This window comes from Garra rufa, chromosome 17 (assembly GCF_049309525.1).
Source record: "Garra rufa chromosome 17, GarRuf1.0, whole genome shotgun sequence".
Classification (NCBI taxonomy): domain Eukaryota; kingdom Metazoa; phylum Chordata; class Actinopteri; order Cypriniformes; family Cyprinidae; genus Garra; species Garra rufa.
Window position 1 is genome coordinate 42,300,797 of NC_133377.1, and position 19,276 is coordinate 42,320,072.

At 29.0% G+C, this 19,276-nt stretch overlaps 1 protein-coding gene across 1 annotated transcript in view; it reads right to left on the minus strand.

Moving 5' to 3' along the window:
• Window positions 1-212: 212 nt before the first annotated feature.
• The window catches only part of tgfbr2a (transforming growth factor beta receptor 2a), a 29,177-nt gene continuing 10,113 nt past the window's right edge, over window positions 213-19,276 (minus strand). Inside the window, exons 4-9 of the mRNA XM_073821817.1 lie at window positions 17,680-17,836; window positions 13,378-13,568; window positions 6,418-7,190; window positions 4,251-4,392; window positions 2,508-2,632; window positions 213-1,037 (exon numbers count right to left, since the gene is read on the minus strand). Coding sequence (XP_073677918.1) covers window positions 867-1,037; window positions 2,508-2,632; window positions 4,251-4,392; window positions 6,418-7,190; window positions 13,378-13,568; window positions 17,680-17,836 — 1,559 coding nt within the window. The 3' untranslated portion in view covers window positions 213-866. The remainder of the gene's footprint in view (window positions 1,038-2,507; window positions 2,633-4,250; window positions 4,393-6,417; window positions 7,191-13,377; window positions 13,569-17,679; window positions 17,837-19,276) is intronic.

Genomic DNA, 19,276 nt, shown 5'->3' on the forward strand with positions numbered 1-19,276 from the left:
TGAATGGAATTAGTGAAATAAATCAACTTTCTGAAGATATTCTAATTATATGACCAGCACCTGTATAGATTTATTTTTTAAACTGATGAATCGTTCACAATAAAACCCAGAAACATTAATTATGAAACCAAATGAAGTTAAACTTGATTTTGATTTAAAGCACTACAGCTGCAGCGGATGCAGTCCATAAAAACACAACATTCACAAGCAAGGATTTTATGATGTTTTATAAAGTTTTTAAACAAATATACACAATGATTATATATGCATATATGTAAAAAGTGCTCTTTTCCTCGGCTTTTATAACTTGCTTTCAGACGGTGAACCTGAATGTTGATGTTTGATCTGCTGAAGAATCAGATTCTCATTAGCTGATCATCAACATTCTTCTAAATCAATCTCCGCTCTGTAAGGCACGTGTGTAAAAGTCTTTATATTTTCACATTAATAAACAAACAGCTTCACCTGAGTGTCTCAAATACAGCAGAATGCATATTTCATCTCTATAATCCTGGTCATCTTTGGCTCTCGGATCTCTTTGGTTATTTAAACACTTAAATCAGCTGCATCTGATCTGATTTATCCCTCATAATCACCTTCTGGCTTTGTAATACTCACAAAGTAAACTCACAATGTCCCAGAACTCCTGTTCCTCTGTGTTTGACTGTTTCCCATCAGCGAAGCAGATTTTCCCTGAAGCTTATAATGATTGCTAACAAGTATATACGCGCTCTGGAGACTGAGTATAAGTTCATAGCTAAATAAACATCCCCTGTGCTGTACACATGAGTGGATTTGGCGTGTTTAGCTGTTGCCGTAAAGTGCAAATGTCACACATCTATGTGAAACTGCCTTTTTTTTTGGATCTATTTCTCATCATTGCCAGAATCCTGTGTGCTCTTGGTGTCTGCGCTGACAGGTGGGATCACGGTGCTGCTGATTTCACTGATTCGCTCCACGACGCACTGCGCCGTTAGACGCGCCTCTGGGTCGTGATCCCAACACTCCTCTATGGAGGAGCTCAGCAGCTGGATGCCCTGAGAGAGACACGAGATGAAGATAGGGAGAAGTTAAGAGATAAACAGTGTCAAAAAATGTCAAAATAATAAATATTAAAAATAAGATAAAACTAGATATATAAATACATGATTCAGTTAAAAAATAATTCTTAAAATAAATAATAAAAAATGCAATTAAATAATAAAAATATTAGTAAAAAAGTAATTAAAATGGATGATAAAAAGAACCGATTAAAAAAAGTAACTAAAACAAATTTAAATAAAAAAGAAATAAATATAAATAAGATTAAAGTATAAGCATAAACTATTATCAGAAATTAAAATGGATTGAAAATAAATAAAAACATATATTCAAATAAATAAATAAATAATAAAAATAGATTTAAATAAAATTATATTGAAATAAATAATTACAATAGGTATTAAAAAACAGATTAAAATAAAATAAATTATAAAAATAAGTAAGACTAATTTAAATAAATAAATAGATAAAATAAGATTAAAGTATAATAAGTATGAGTATAAAGTATCACAATAAATTTAAATAGATTTAAATACATAATAAAAACATGCATTCAAATAAATAAATACATTAAATTAAATAGATTAATAAATAAATAGTACTATCAGTATAGCACTACAGTGAGTATAATATATATATATATAAAATAAAACATTAAAAGAAAATTAACTAAAATACTACAATGCTAAATAATAAAAACAATATGAAACTAAATACATAATTCAAATAAAAAAAGAATTATTAAAATAAATAAAAATGGATATAAATAATACAATAATTAGTAAAATAAATAATTAAAACGGATTATAAAAAGAACATATTCAAATAAAATAAATGATAAAAATAAGTAAAACAAATTTAAATAATTAATATATTAATTAATAATTAGTAATATTAATATTACTAACTTTGCTATTAAGTGTAGATTAGTAAATGAATTATATATATACACACACACGAGTAAAATAAATAATTTAAATAAATAATAAAAAAATCTGTAATATATAATCTATTTAAATATTTAAATATATTTATAAATATTACACTAATACATAATGTTAATGTTTTAAATTAGATTTTTTACAAATAATTTGCTTTCATGTTGATTGTAGTTTTATTATATATATATATATATATACACACACAGCTTTAATGTTTAGTTATTTATTAGTTATTAAGTTAAATTACATGAAAATGAAAAAAATGTTGCCTTGGAAACTAAATGCTCTAAAGTAAATGTATGCTTTTTATATTTTATTTCATTTCAAGTAAAAAAAAAAATACAAATAAGCTTACTTAATAAAAGCTTGAATATGAACAGCCTTATCATTACAGAAGCACCAAAAGTACATATATCTTGGGCTCTGTGAATATTGTCTTTGATAATGAGGGGCTTTTACGTTAAAATGTTTAGAAGCACAGGTTTAGTGAAGCGTCAGCTCTGAGAGACTAGTTTAGCTAGTTACCATGTGGTTAGTCCAGCTGGCCAGTATCTCGGGTCTCAGTCGGTCTCTGATGACGTCGTCCTTCATGCTCTCCACACACACATGATCCTTCAGCTTCCCGAACGGAGGCTCGTATTCACGCACATCTGCACACACACAAACATCAGCATGAGTTTGACTGACAGCTCTGTGCACAGAGGGGGCGGGGAATCACTGGAGAACAGCATTGTGGGAAATGCGTCATCAGGGTTTGAACCAGCCATTCACAACAAGCGAAACAAATCTGTCTGCTTCCTGACGCAAATACTCGAGTCTCAAACAAAGACCCTTTAACAACAACAACAACGATACAGCTATAGAGGAAGTGCATGGTGCAGAGACAGGAAGTGGGCTGTGTGACAAGACGCTTGTCACGACTGAGTTCATGACATTGATGCTTCCTGTTTTTGACACATACGCTTCTTGGGAACTTCTGAAAAAAGCCAGATTGATGCTTTTTTAAAATTATATTTATATTTAGCAGATGCTTTTATCCAAAGCGACTTAGAAATGAGGAATTTGAATTCACAAATTCAAATTTTTTCAAATTGAAAATTCAAATTCATAATTTCTAAGTTGCTTTGGATAAAAGCATCTGCTAAATGACTAAATGTAAATGTAATATATATATATATATATATATATATATATATATATATATATATATATATAAACATCAATTTGGCTTTGTTCTGATGGAAGCAATCAAAATCAACAAAAGAGAAATTATTGCAAGTGCTATGACAATTTTTTTGGTATGTTATTTTTGTCATTTATATAATAAAAAGAAAACAAAGAGATAGAATAGAAAAAGAATAGAGAAAGCTAGTTGAACAGAGCGTGCTAGAGTCAAATAAAGATGGAAGAGATGTGTTTTTAGTAGTTTCTTGAAGATGGCTAAGGACTTATTATTACATACATATATATATATATATATATATATATATATATATATATATATATATATATATATATATATATACCTACACACAGTTGAGGTCAGAAGTTTATTTCTGAATCTGCAAAATGTTAATTATTTTACCAAAAATAAGAGGGATAATACAAAATGCATATTATTGTTTTTTTAGTCCTGACCTGAATAAGATATTTCACATAAAATACGTTTACATATAGTCCACAGGATAAAATGTATAAAAATGACCCCATTCAAAAGTTTACATACACTTGATTCTTAATACTGTGTTGTTACCTGAATGATCCACAATTGTTTTTCGTTTCGTTTTGTTTTGTTTAGTGATAGTTGTTCATGAGTCCCTTGTTTGTCCTGAACAGTTAAACTGCCTGCTGTTCTTCAGAAAAATCCTTCATGTCTCACAAATTCTTTGGTTTTCCAGCATTTTTGTGTATTTGAACGCTTTCCAACAATGACTGTATGATTTTGAGATCCATCTCTTCACACTGAGGACAACTGAGGGACTCATATGCAACTATTACAGAAGGTTTAAACACTCACTGATGCTTCAGAAGGAAAAAACATGCATTAAGAGCTGGGGGTGAAAACTTTTGAACAGAATGGAGATTTTTCTTATTTTGCCTAAATATCATATTTGTTTTCATTTAGTACTGCCCTAGAGGCTACAGAAGATACTTATATGTTTTCCAAAAGACAAAATAAGTTAAATTTATATATATATATATATATATATATATATATATGGTGTGCTATTTATCTCTATTTTTAGCAACCTCAAGACTGTATCTTACCTCCAATGGCGCTGCATCTGGACATGATTTCCCACAGAACCAGAGCCATAGAGTAAACATCGGCCTGTTTGAAGGACTCTATGTTCTCCAGGTCCATTCTGGACTCCAGCACCTCAGGAGCCATGTATCGTGCCGTTCCCACCTGAGAAACACCAACAGAGTGATGAAAACACATCCTACAGGAGCATCAGCAGCGGTTTGTGAGCTCCAGCCCATATAATGATCTTACACCGAACTTAGATACATTTTATAAAAGATATAATGTATTACTTTTAATATAAAACAAACTATAGACTTTTATTTTGAAATGCTTCTAGCTGTATATCATTATATATAGTTTGTCTTTCTGCTGCGTTTCAGTTTAGTGTTGCGCTGTGTCGTTTCCTCATTAAATATAATACTTTAATTATTCTGACATAATCACCATCAGTATTTTTGTGCATGTGGTGTACACGGATGTTACTTTCTCGTACAGTCTGTAATGTTATTTCATCATTTTTACACTTACGCTGACCTCATGATGCTCAAAAACTGTTAACTAACTGTAAACCAAACTGTTCAAGGGACACAAACAAACACAAACAACAAGTAAATGGCATAAAACACAAACACTGATTGTTAATAATGTTTAAACTGAGTGGTATCTGCCAATTATGATTTTTTTTTTATTTGAAAACCTTAATATTTGATAGAGAAATTAAATTGATTAGACAGACAGACAGATATTAGAAAACGTGTATATATTTTTATTTTCCATAATTACTTTTTGAAATTACATACACATTTTTTAACGCTGTCTATAAAACAATTTATAAAACTTAACCTAACCCTATAAAAGTGTGTGTGTGTGTGTGTGTGTGTGTGTGTGTATATATATATATATATATATATATATATGTATAATTATTTCAGCTATGTTTTAATGTTTAAATATAAATTAAATATTTAAATTGCATATACATTTTTGTTTATTTGTTTATCTATAAAACTATTTATAAAAAAAAATAACCTAGCCCTAAATTTCTAATATAATTCTAATATATATATATCTAATATATAATTCATTTTATTATACAATAAATATTTTATTTATTATATATTATTACTTATATAATATTCATAATTCATGATTTTAGTAATAGATAAATAAATTTATTTTTATAGCATTGTCTATAAAACAATAAAAAACTTAACCTAACCCTTTATATCTAATATAATTAATTCCATTATATTATTAATATTTTATATATATATATATATATATATATATATATATATATATATATATATATATATATATATTCATAATTATTTTAGTTCTAGATAGATAAATAAAAATTAGAAAATTTGTATTTTTTAATGCTTAAGTCAAATTTTAAATTGCATATACATTTTTGTTTATTTCTTTATTGTCTATAAAACTATTTATTCAAGAAAACTTAACCCTGCTCTATATATCTAATATAATTCATTTTATTATATAATTAATATATTATTTATGATATATCATAACTTTATAATAATCAATTTCAAAATTCATAATTAATTCATAATTATTTCAAAAGCTAACCCTATATATTAAATATAATTCATTATATCATTAATATTTTATATATTATTAATTATATGTATAATATTCATAATTATATATATATATATATATATATATATATATATATATATATATATATATATATAATTGAGATAGTTTTATAGATTTTATAGGTAAATAAATAAAAATTAGACTGTGTATTTTTTAATTTATACATTACATTTTTATATTACAAAAAAAAAAAATGTCCTTAACCTAACCCTATATATCTATATATGTGACCCTGGACCACAAAACCAGTAATAAGGGTAAATTTTTTGAACCTGAGATTTATACATCATCTAAATGCTGAATAAAAAAAGCTTGACATATGGTTTGTTAGAATAGGACATTTTTTGGCTGAGATGCAACTATTTAAAAATCTGTAATCGGAGGGTGCGAAATAAATATTGAGAAAATCGCCTTTAAAGTTGTCCAAATGAAGGTCTTAGCAGTGCATATCACTAATCAAAAACTAAGTTTTGATCTATTTACGACAGGAAATTTACTAAATATCTTCATGGAAGATAGCACAGAATTATAATTAACCCTATGATGAAGTGGACACACTCTCACCTGTCCGCTGTTGGCCAGTTTTTCAGGAGACATGGAGTTATCAAGTCTCAGACTGAGACCGAAGTCACAAAGGCAGCAGCTGAGATCCGCTTTCACCAGGACGTTTGCGCTCTTTAGGTCCCGATGCACGATTGGTACTTTGGCGCGTCCGCAAGTTGTCCGATCAGAATGGAGATGAGCCACGCCCCTCGCCAGAGAACCGCCCAATCGGCACAGCTCGTCCCAGCCAATCACGTGGTGCGTCAGGAACTCCTGCAGGTTTCCTCTCTCGTGATAGGCCGTTATCAGCCAATAGCGTCGCTCGGACTTCCGATCCTCGGCGGTCAGAAACTGAAGCACGTTTTCGTGCCGAAGCTCGGCGTCTGAGAAAATCTCCCACTCGGTTTTCCACGAGGCGTATTCTTCGTAAGGAAATATCTTGACCGCTACCATCTGGAAGGATTCGTCTGTCGCTCCCTGCTTGAGTTTGGCTCTGTGGACTTCTGCGAAGCGGCCTTTCCCGACTATAACGTCCAGCTGGATCGGGAGGAGCTCCATGTTGTGGTTCAAGCTGTTGGCGTTTGCAGAGCTGCTGTCGGATCGGTCGTCGTCGCTCATGATAATCGCACAGGTTTCGATGTCGATGCCTTTGGGTGTTTTGAGACCCCGCAGGCGGAACATGTGATAGCAGTAGAAGGTCGAGAGGAGAACGACGGCAGCGAGGAACGCAGGAACCAGAACGACCAACAGCACCGGCGGGAGATCCTTCTTACCGTATTCTGGAGGAGCTGGAACTGCACAGGAACACCAGAGAAAAATTTAAAGCTGTTTACTAAAAACTGAACTATTACAAACATTTTTGCTATCTGAAATAAAATACAGTAGTCAACATTTCAAGTGGAGCAAAACCTTTTGTGAAAGTTGTCCTAAAACCATAACAATGCTTGTTCTTGTCAGAGGACAACTTTGTTAAACTTCTTTGATCCACTTCAAATGTTGACTACTGTACAAATATTAGATGAAAAACTTAAACTACTAACTTAAATAAATGAAAAAGGAACTAAAACTGAAATAAAAATGTAAAAAAAAGCAAAAATTACAAAAAGCACATTTAAAATACATTAAATCAATAAATAAAATGAAAACTGAAAATAAAAGTTAATGACAAAAAGCGCATAACAAAAATCATGAATTAAAATAATAAATATATATAAATAACTATACAAGAACACAAATAAAAAGGAACTAAAACTGAAATAAAAATGAAAAAAAATGAAAAAAGTGTAAAAACGACAAAAAGCACAATTAAAATCCTAAATCAACTTAATAAATAAAATAAAAAATAAAAGTAACATTAAAAATATTATAAAAAACTATAATAGTACACAAATAAAAACTAAAACTGAAATAAAAATGTAAAAAATATGAAAAAGCTAAAATCACATAACAAATAAAAAATCTAAATTAAAGTAATAAATAAAATGAAAACTGAAAATGAAAAGTAAGTTAATTCAAAATATTAATAAAAACTAAAACTGAAATAAAAATGCAAAAAAATGCAAAAATGACAAAAAGCACATAAAAACTTAAATGAATAAATAAAAATAAAACTGAAAATAAAAGTTAATGACAAAAAGCACATAACAATTAAAATAATATATATTATAAATAACTAAATAAGTACACAAATAAAAAGGAACTAAAACTGAAATAAAAATTTAAAAAATGAAGTGTAAAAATGACAAAAAGCACATTTAAAATCCTAAATTAACTAAATAAATAAAATTAAAAATAAAAGTAAAATTAAATATATTAATAAAAACTATAATAGTACACAAATAAAAACTAAAACTGAAATAAAAGTGTAAAAAATATGAAAAAAGCTAAAATCACATAACAAAAGGCTAAATTAAATTAATAAATAAAATGAAAACAAAATAAAAATTGAGTTAATTCAAAATATTAATAAAAACTAAAACTGAAATAAAAATGTAAAAAATATGAAAAAAGCAAAAATGACAAAGCACATAAAAAAATTCTAAATTAAAGTAATAAATAAAATGAAAAATAAGTTAATCCAAAATATTAATAAAAACTAAAAATGAAATACAAATGTAAAAAATATGAAAAAAAGGCAAAAATGGCAAAGCACATAAATTCTAAATTGAAGTAATAAAATTAAAACTGAAAATAAAAATTGAGTTAATTCAAAATATAAATAAAAACTAAAACTGAAATAAAAATGTAAAAATATAAAAAAGCAAAAATGACAAAGCAAATAAAAAATCTAAATTAAAGTAATAAATAAAATGAAAACTGAAAATGAAAAGTAAGTTAATTCAAAATATTAATAAAAACTAAAACTGAAATAAAAATGCAAAAAAATGCAAAAATGACAAAAAGCACATAAAAACTTAATTAAATGAATAAATAAAAATAAAACTGAAAATAAAAGTTAATGACAAAAAGCACATAACAATTAAAATAATATATATTATAAATAACTAAATAAGTACACAAATAAAAAGGAACTAAAACTGAAATAAAAATTTAAAAAATGAAGTGTAAAAATGACAAAAAGCACATTTAAAATCCTAAATTAACTAAATAAATAAAATAAAAAATAAAAGTAAAATTAAATATATTAATAAAAACTATAATAGTACACAAATAAAAACTAAAACTGAAATAAAAATGTAAAAAATATGAAAAAAGCTAAAATCACATAAAAAAGGCTAAATTAAATTAATAAATAAAATGAAAACAAAATAAAAAATAAGTTAATCCAAAATATTAATAAAAACTAAAACTGAAATAAAAATGTAAAAAATATGAAAAAAGCAAAAATGACAAAGCACATAAAAAAATTCTAAATTAAAGTAATAAATAAAATGAAAAATAAGTTAATCCAAAATATTAATAAAAACTAAAACTGAAATAAAAGTGTAAAAAATATGAAAAAAGCTAAAATCACATATCAAAAGGCTAAATTAAATTAATAAATAAAATGAAAACAAAATAAAAAATAAGTTAATCCAAAATATTAATAAAAACTAAAACTGAAATAAAAATGTAAAAAATATGAAAAAAAGGCAAAAATGACAAAGCACATAAACAAATTCTAAATTAAAGTAATAATACAATTAAAACTGAAAATAAAAATTGGGTTAATTCAAAATATTAATAAAAACTAAAACTGAAATAAAAATTTAAAAAATATAAAAAAGCAAAAATGACAAAGCGCATAAAAAAATTCTAAATTAAATAGTTAAAAAGTACACAAATAAAAAGGAACTTAAACTGAAATAAAGAAAAAAAAGTCAAAACGACAAAAAGGCACATAAAAAAATCCTAAATGAAATGATTAAAATAAAAACTGAAAATAAAAGTTAATTCAAAATATTAATAAAAACTATAATAGTATATAAATACTCTGTAAATACTCTTCTGCTCACCAAGTCTGCATTTATTTGATCCGAAGTACAGCAAAAACAGTAAAATTCAGAAATATTTTTACTATTTTAAAAGAACAGCTTCCTATTTGAATATATTTTAAAATGTAATTTATTTCTGTGATCAAACCTGAATTTTCAGCATCATTACTCCAGTTTTTTTAGTGTCACATGATCCTTCAGAAATCATTTTAATATGCTGATTTGCTGCTCAAAAGAGTTTCCAGTTTCTTTGATGAATAGAAAGTTCAGAAGAAGAAGAAACTTTTGTAACATTATAATTGTCTTTATCATCAGTTTTGATCATTATAAAGCATCCTTGCGAGATAAAAGTATTAATTTCTATAATTTAATAAGCTTTTGAATAGTATAGTGTATAATGTTACAAAAGCTTTTTATTTCAGATAAATGCTGATCTATAGATCTTTCTATTCACCAAACAATCTTGAAAAAAGTACTTAACCATTTAAAAAAAAATATAATAATGTTTGTTGAGCAGCAAATCAGTATTTTAGAATGATTGACAAGTCATGTGACACTGAAGACTGGAGTAATGATGCTGAAAATACAGCTTTGATCACAGAAATCAATTACATTTTATAATATATTCACATAGAAAACAGTTAACTCAAACAGTAAAAATATTTAAAAATTTTACTGTTTTTGCTGTACTTGCTGTACTCTGTTAAAATCTCCATTTTTAATCTGATTGTCTGACTTTACAAGACATCCTGGAGTAAAAGCAGACAGGAAACAAAACAAAAGCTGAGAAAGTGCTAACTAATCACTTAACTAGTAAGGTTAGTAGCATTAAACCTTTAAAACATGGCCAGAGTTTTGTCCAGATTTTTGTTTAGAAGCAACTAAACTAGATATATACAAACAGAATCAACAATCAGCAATTGCAATTAATTTGAAAACGCAAAAAGTGATGCTATTCTTCCTTTCCTTTACGCTTCACTTCAATTTCTCAGAAAGCATTGCAAAAAATGTTGCATCTTATGTAAACGTGTCTTGATTTAGAAACATATTTGTACTGGAACGCAAGACCATCACTTATGCAGTGTTTATATTTGGACAGACATTTTGATCACACATTTTCTGCACCAAAAGTTTCCTCTCAGAGTCACATGATGCAGCTTCCTGTTAAACGGATCTAAAACGAGATTCTAGCCGTTTCTGAAAAAGAAATAAAGGCGAGTGGTGCTTTCCTTGCGCAAAACTCCCTACAGTAAACACAGTGATGCGCGACCCCAAACAAACCGCACACGTGCAGACGCACAGAAATAACACGCGCCTATAAAAACAACATTTCTGCATGCGATGATCTTTAGACGCAGACAGGAAACCACACGTCTGAGCGCTTCGGCAGCTCCACAGAGATATTATAGAAAACCACTTGCACAATTTGGCCCACAAAACGCTTTTAAAATGTCCTGCATAGCGTGAGAGAGTCAAAACTCTCACATATGAGTCTTAAAATTCTTATTCTGATTAAGAATCCTGCCCACGGAGACAGGAAGTGAACTGATACATCACTGATACATAATTTGGAATTACCATTTTTTTAAATGTTTCTAAAAAGACGACTCTTTTGCTCACAGAAGGCTGCATTTATTTCATTAAAATATAGTAAAATCAGTAAAATTGTGAAATATTATTACAATTTTAAATTGCTGTTTTTTATGTGAATATCTGTTAAACTGTAATATATTTCTGTGATCAAAGCTGAATTTTAAGCATCATTACTCCAATCTTCAGTGTCACATGATCCTTCAGAAATCATTCTAAATCAGAAATCAGAAATCAAGAAGAATCTGTTTTAATCATTTAAATATTTATAAAAACTATAATTGTCCATGATTAAAAAGGAACTAAAACAGAATAAAAAGTAAGTTAATTCAAAATATTAATAAAAATTATAATAGTACACAAATAAAAAGGAACTAAAACTGAAAAAAGTAAAAAAAATTGACAAAAATTGACAAAAAGCACATAAAAAAATCCTTAATTAAATTAATAAAATGAAAACTGAAAATGAAAATAAACATTAATATTAACTATTAATAAAAACTATAATAGTACACAAAAAGCACATAAATTAAAACTGAAAATAAAAAGTAAACAATTTCAAAATATTAATAAAAAACTATAATAGTACACAAATAAAAAGGAACTAAAACAAATAAAAATGTAAATTATGTAATAGGAAAATAATGGTTCTTCTATGGCATCACTGTGAAGAACCTTTTAAAGCACCTTTATTTTTAAAGGTATTTCAAAATATTAATAAATACTATAATAGTACACAAATAAAAAGGAACTAAAACTGAAAAAAGAAAAAAAAAATTGACAAAAAGCACATAAAAAAATCCTTAATTAAATTAATAAAATGAAAAGTGAAAATGAAAATAAATGTTAATACAAAATATTAATAAAAACTATAATAGTACACAAATAAAAAGGAACTAAAATTGAAATAAAAATGTAAAATATATGAAAAAATGGCAAAAAGCACATAAAAAAAATTCTAAATTAAATGAAATAAAAAGAAAATAAACAATAAACATTAATTCAACATATTAAGAGGAAAATTATGGTTCGTCTATGGCATCGCTGTGAAGAAACGTTTAAAGCAGCTTAATTTTTTAAACTGAAAACTGAAAATAAAAAACTAAAAGTTAATTCAAAATATTAATAATAAAAAAATGAAAAAATAAAATAAAAATAAAATGAAAATAATTGGAAAAATGGCAAAAAGCACAAAAAAAATGAAAACTGAAAATAAAAAGTAAACATAAATTCAAAATATTAATAAAAAACTATAATAGTACAAAAATAAAAAGAAACTAAAACAAATAAAAATGTAAATTATGTAATAGGAAAATAATGGTTCTTCTATGGCATCACTGTGAAGAACCTTTTAAAGCACCTTTATTTTTAAACTGAAAATAAAAAATAAAAGGTAATTCAAAATATTAATAAAAACTATAAAAGTACACAAATAAAAAGGAACTAAAACTGAAATAAAAATGTAAAAAAATATGAAAAAATGAGCAATTAAATTAATTAAATTAATAAATAAAATGAAAACTGAAATAAATAAATAAAAAACGTTAATTCAAAATATTAATAAAAACTTTAATACACAAATAAAAAAAAGTAAAACAAAAGAAAAAGTAAAAAAAAAAGTAGAAAAAAAAAAGTTAATTCTAAATATTAATAGGAAAATGATGGATCTTCAATGGAATCGCTGTGAAAAACCTTCTAAAGCACCTTTATTTTTAAGAGTGTAATATGCGGATTTGCTGCTCAAGAAACATTTCTGATTATTATCAATGTTGAAAACAGTTGTGCTGACCAATATTTTTGTGGAAACTGATATATTTTATCTTTCAGGGTTCTCTGATGAATAGAAAGTTCAAAAGTCCAGAAATCTTTTGGAGCATTATAAATGTCTTTATTCCCACTTTTGATAAATTTAATGCATCCTTAAAAAATAAAAGTATTAATTTCTTGAGTGTCTTACCATCAGTGAAAAAAAGCTGATCGTTACACTCTTCCTCATTGCAGGAGCAGATGTAGAAATCGTCCTCCATCCCCTTCACCCGTTTCATCTCACAGATGCTATTGCTGAAGTCCGTCAGATAGTGACCGTAAAACGGCCGCGCCGGATCGTGACACAAAGTCTCAATAGTGGCTTTTCCGTTATTTCTCCTCCTGAAACAAAACATGCACATCTTGAGTCATGATTGGCTTTTATTCGGTCAATTTGAGCTGCTGCTATAAATGCTGCTCTTTTCAACTTTCTAGTCATTTGTGAATCCTGAAAAATAAAATGTTGGCTAGATAAGACCCTTTCTTCCTCGGCTGGGACCATTTAGAGCCCTTTGAAGCTGCATTTTGGAAGTTCAAACTCAGGGGCACCATAGAAGTCCATTATATGGAGAGGAATCCTGAAATATTTTCCTCAAAAAACAATTTCTTTACAACTGAAGAAAGAAAAACATGAACTTCTTGGATGACAAGGGGGTGAGTAAATTATCAGTGCATTTTTGTTCTGAAAGTGAACTACTCCTTTAAAGGGAGACACTGCAGGCAAAAATGCTGTTATTTCATGCACCGGTCAAGTTTGAGATTTTGGGCTTTTTGGTTTTTCATAAAGTGTTTATTCAGACTAGTGGAAATAAAACATCCAAAAGACACTGTAAAGTGTTTCTTTGTGTCAATAGACTTCAATTACATACAGTGGGTACGGAAAGTATTCAGACCCCCTTAAATGTTTCACTCTTTGTTATATTGCAGCCATTTGCTGAAATCATTTAAGTTCATTTTTTTCCTCATTAATGTACACACAGCACCCCACATTGACAGAAAAACTCAATTGTTGACATTTTTGCAGATTTGTTAAAAAAGAAAAACTGAAATATCACATGGTCCTAAGTATTCAGACCCTTTGCTGTGACACTCATATGTTTAACTCAGGTGCTGTCCATTTCTTCTGATCATCCTTGAGATGGTTCTACACCTTCATTTGAGTCCAGCTGTGTTTGATTATACTGACTGGACTTGATTAGGAAAGCCACACACCTGTCTATATAAGACCTTACAGCTCACAGTGCATGTCAGAGCAAATGAGAATCATGAGGTCAAAGGACCTGCCTGAAGAGCTCAGAGACAGAATTGTGGCAAGGCACAGATCTAGCCAAGGTTACAAAATATTTCTACTGCACTTAAGGTTCCTAAGAGCAAAGTGGCCTCCATTATCCTTAAATGGAAGACGTTTGGGACGACCAGAACCCTTCCTAGAGCTGGCCGTCTAGCCAAACTGAGCTATCGGGGGAGAAGAGCCTTGGTGAGAGAGGTAAAGAAGAACCCAAGGAGTACTGTGGATGAGCTCCAGAGATTCAGTTGGGAGATGGGAGAAAGTTGTAGAAAGTCAACCATCACTGCAGCCCTCCACCAGTCGGGGCTTTATGGCAGAGTGGCCCGACGGAAGGGACAGGACGACTGGTTGCAATCGAGCATAGGGATATCCTGGATGAAAACCTTCTCCAGAGTGCTCAGGACCTCAGACTGGGAAGACAATGACCCTAAGCACACAGCTAAAAGAAGGAAGGAGTGGCTTCACAACAACTCCGTGACTGTTCTTGAATGGCCCAGCCAGAGCCCTGACTTAAACCCAATTGAGCATCTCTGGAGAGACCTAAAAATGGCTGTCCACCAATGTTTACCATCCAACCTGACAGAACTGGAGAGGATCTGCAAGGAGGAATGGCAGAGGATCCCCAAATCCAGGTGTGAAAAACTAGTTGCATCTTTCCCAAAAAGACTCAAGGCTGTATTAGATCAAAAGGGTGCTTCTACTAAATACTGAGCAAAGGGTCTGAATACTTAGGACCATGTGATATTTCAGTTTTTCTTTTTAATAAACCTGCAAAAATGTCAACAATTCTGTGTTTTTCTGTCAATGTGGGGTGATGTGTGTACATTAATGAGGAAAAAAAATGAACTTAAATGATTTCAGCAAATGGCTGCAATATAACAAAGAGTGAAACATTTAAGGGGGTCTGATTACTTTCCGTACCCACTGTACATATATTAAAGGCCATTTTCTCCAAATGAGTTTTTCTCCTACACTGAGCCGTAAATCTCCACTTCAGTAGCACTTACACACACCAAACTTTACATTTTTACTCCTGTCCGTATCCTGAAGGTTTTTACAGAGGGATTTGTTAATATATAATTTGCTTCATTTTACACAACTATTTATTATATTTAGTGACAAAATGAGATTAACTCTGTAAAAACATTTGACTCTGATATTTTAAAAAGAATTTTGAAACTGACTTCATCCAGTGTTTAGATTTTTGTACTAGCAATATATGCAAATTAGCACATATTTCATTAAATAATGGCTCATTTGCATACTTAAACATAGCATTTTAGAAAACTTGTAATACAAACAGAAATGTTTGCAATTATCAATGTAATCAATCAACTGATTAAGTAAGGTGGTAACTATTAGTTCATTTGTTTACCCTATTCACCTGCAGTGTCTCGCCTTAATTGTTGAATTGGAGTAGTGTGGATTACTTGTGCAGGGTTTCTGCAGATATGAACAAGTGAAATTTAAGACTTTTTAAGACCTTTTTAATACCACCTTATATGAAATTTAAGACCTAAACCTGTAATGGAAATAGATATTATATTACATGCATACATGTAATATTTAATGTGTTTAATGTAAAAAGTAAACAAAATTTCATGGCTGTCATAAATTAAATTTATTACTACGATATACTGTAAACTTTTCATATCAGCAGCAGATACTATTCCACACAAAATATCCCCATAAAAGTACCACTTGAAATATCTGATGTAAAAAAAAAAAAAAAGCGATCCTTGTTTGGAACTATTTTCATTGGTGAAACAGAACAAAACAGTGGAAATATTTTGTCTAATATGTAAGTAACTACTTGACTAACTACTTGTTTATTGAGCTAAAATTAATGTAGCATTTGTAATTGTGAGAATTTTCAGCAAAAAGCTCACTTGGTAAATTACTGAAATATATTATGTTATAAATTAACTATACATTTAAAATTTTTACCTCAGTGTGTTTCTCACAAATAGACCAGAAATACACTATCCATTATCAATTTCTGTTTACGTTGAATGTATTAAAATAGGAATCTTTCTTGCCTTTCTATGCTTCGCTAGTTGTTTTTGTCACTTCAGTTTTAATCAGGCGGTTTGTTCGGTCGGGCAAGAAAAAAAAAAACATTTTAAAAGTATCTCGAAGGCTGGCGGTCAGCTAGCTCGACCTATATTCATTATTATTATTGAGAACATTATATACAGAAAAGGGTAGTTTGACCTGTATTCTGCTACTGCGATTCTGTCTGAAGACGCAGTAACTTCCACAGAGAAAAAAAAAATCTACAGTTGTTAGCAACTGGCCTTAGCCAAGCCCTATATTCATTTTTTTTTTCAAGCTAAGTATCGCTAAACTTGCACTTCCTCATAGCTAAAAAGTTAAATCCATTTTACTTCTGCGGTACAATCCGAGAGAGACTCGCGCCAATAACAGAAAGCTGATTGGCTATTGCATGTTGGTCTCATTTGTAGTTTAAATACAGCAAATTATATTTGGAATAGTGAAATAAAGAACTACAACACCATGGAAACAACAAAAAGAGAATTTAAATGAGAATTAGATGTAGCGTTACATGGACATCGGAAAAATAAGACCTGTGTAAAATTATTTAAGACCTAGAACAGCAAATTTAAGACTTTTTAAGGCCTTAAATTGTGATTTTTTAATTTTAGACTTAAGACTTTTTAAGACCCCGCGGGAACCCTGTTGTGAATAATTTTGAGGTTTTTAGCTGTTTGGATGTGCATTCTGACGGCACCCATTCACTCCAGAGGATCCTATTGGTGAGCAAGTGATGAAATGCTACATTTCTCCAAATCTGATTAAGAAACAAACTCATCTACGTCTTTTTCAGCAAATGTTCATTTGCTCCTTTCTGTCACGTCGTGATCACTCTGTTTGTTTTCATTCTCAGAGTTTGTCTGAACTGAACTATTTCCTGCGGGATTGTCTGGAAGTCAGACAGGATTTCCTGTATCACAGTGAAGCCATTTCCTGATTAACGCAGTCGTGGTCGACATACGTTCATACTGAATGAGCACAGAGTTCACACAGCGACTGATATCAGAAACACGAATGTCTTCTAGACAGCAGTGTAATTTGAGATCTAGATGTGCAGATTGAGTCTGTAAACAAAAACATAGATGTATAAGTCAGAAAAGTGACTCGTACCAGGCGCTGACGCACACCTCGGTGGTTTTCTCGCAGATGGCGGTGATGTTGCACAAGGATTTGCAGACGCCGCTAACGTTACACTCCGTAGATTCAATGTCACAGAACTTACAGAGCTGAGGGATTCTGAACAGATCTTTACTATCTGACGCAGACACTGCAAAAACACACACAGAGAAAGAGAGAAGTACATGTTAACATCTGGATTCATTCATTCTGTCTGTAACCTTCATTTCAACGGAATTACATTTAGAACTCTAATATTATTTACTCAAACTCAAAAGCAGTGCGTAGGAAAATCTTCAGAGATCTACTTGTATACATTTAGCTGGTAACAATTTACAATGTTTCATTTCTTAAAAGTAGTTCAACAATACTTCTACTACAGTATTTATTACTCTTACAAAAACATGTTAATCAGAAAATCAAAAAAGTTGTTAATCAGTTAATATTTCATTTTAATTTTTAATTGATTTTCAGGTAATATACTTATGTTTTTAATTACACTATTTTTAATATAAAAAATAGATTTTATTGTATTATGTATGGCTGTTTGTGTGTAGTAGACTATCTGTAGGTATTTAATTCATTTAATAATTTTACATTTATTTATTTATGTTATATATAATTATTTATATAATATATATTATCCTTTTTTACAATTCTGTAATAAATTATATATTATAAAATTTTACATGTATTTAATGTGTGTGTGTGTGTGTGTGTGTGTGTGTGTATCTCTCTATATACATATATACACGCACACACACAATGTATAAAATATACAAAATATATAAATATATTCACACACAAACGCATATTATATATATTCAAGTAACGAAAATGTATCTAAAATTTTTCATTCATTTTTCATTTTCAATTAAAAATTAAAATTAAATTATTATTAACTGATACAACTTTTCAGTTAGTAAATGTTGAAATTTATAAACCAAGAATAAATACTATAGAATATATATTATTAGAATTATATATGTGACCTTGGACCAAAAAAACAGTCTTAAGTAGGATGGGTATATTTGTAGCAATAGCCAAAAATACACTGTATGGGTCAAAATTATCGATTTTTCTTTTATGCCAAAAATCATTAGCATATTAAGTAAAGATCATGCTCCAGGAAGATATTTTGTATATTTTCTGCCATAAATATATAAAAACTTGATTTTTGATTAGTAATATGCATTGCTAAGAGCTTTATTTGGACAACTTTTAAGGCGATTTTCTGAATATTTTGATTTTTTTGCACCCTCAGATTCCAGATTTTCAAATAGTTGTATCTCAGACAAATATCGTCCTATCCTAACAAACCATTCATCAATGGAAAGCTCATTTACTCAGCTTTCATATGACATAAGAATCTCAATTTCGACAAATTTACACTTATGACTGGTTTTGTGGTCCAGGGTCACATATAAAAAATATACTAAATATACTCACAGATGTATGTATGTATGTATGTATGTATGTATGTGTGTATATATATATATATATATACACATACATACATCTGTTAGTATATTTAGTATATTTTTTATATGTGACCCTGGACCACAAAACCAGTCATAAGTGTAAATTTGTC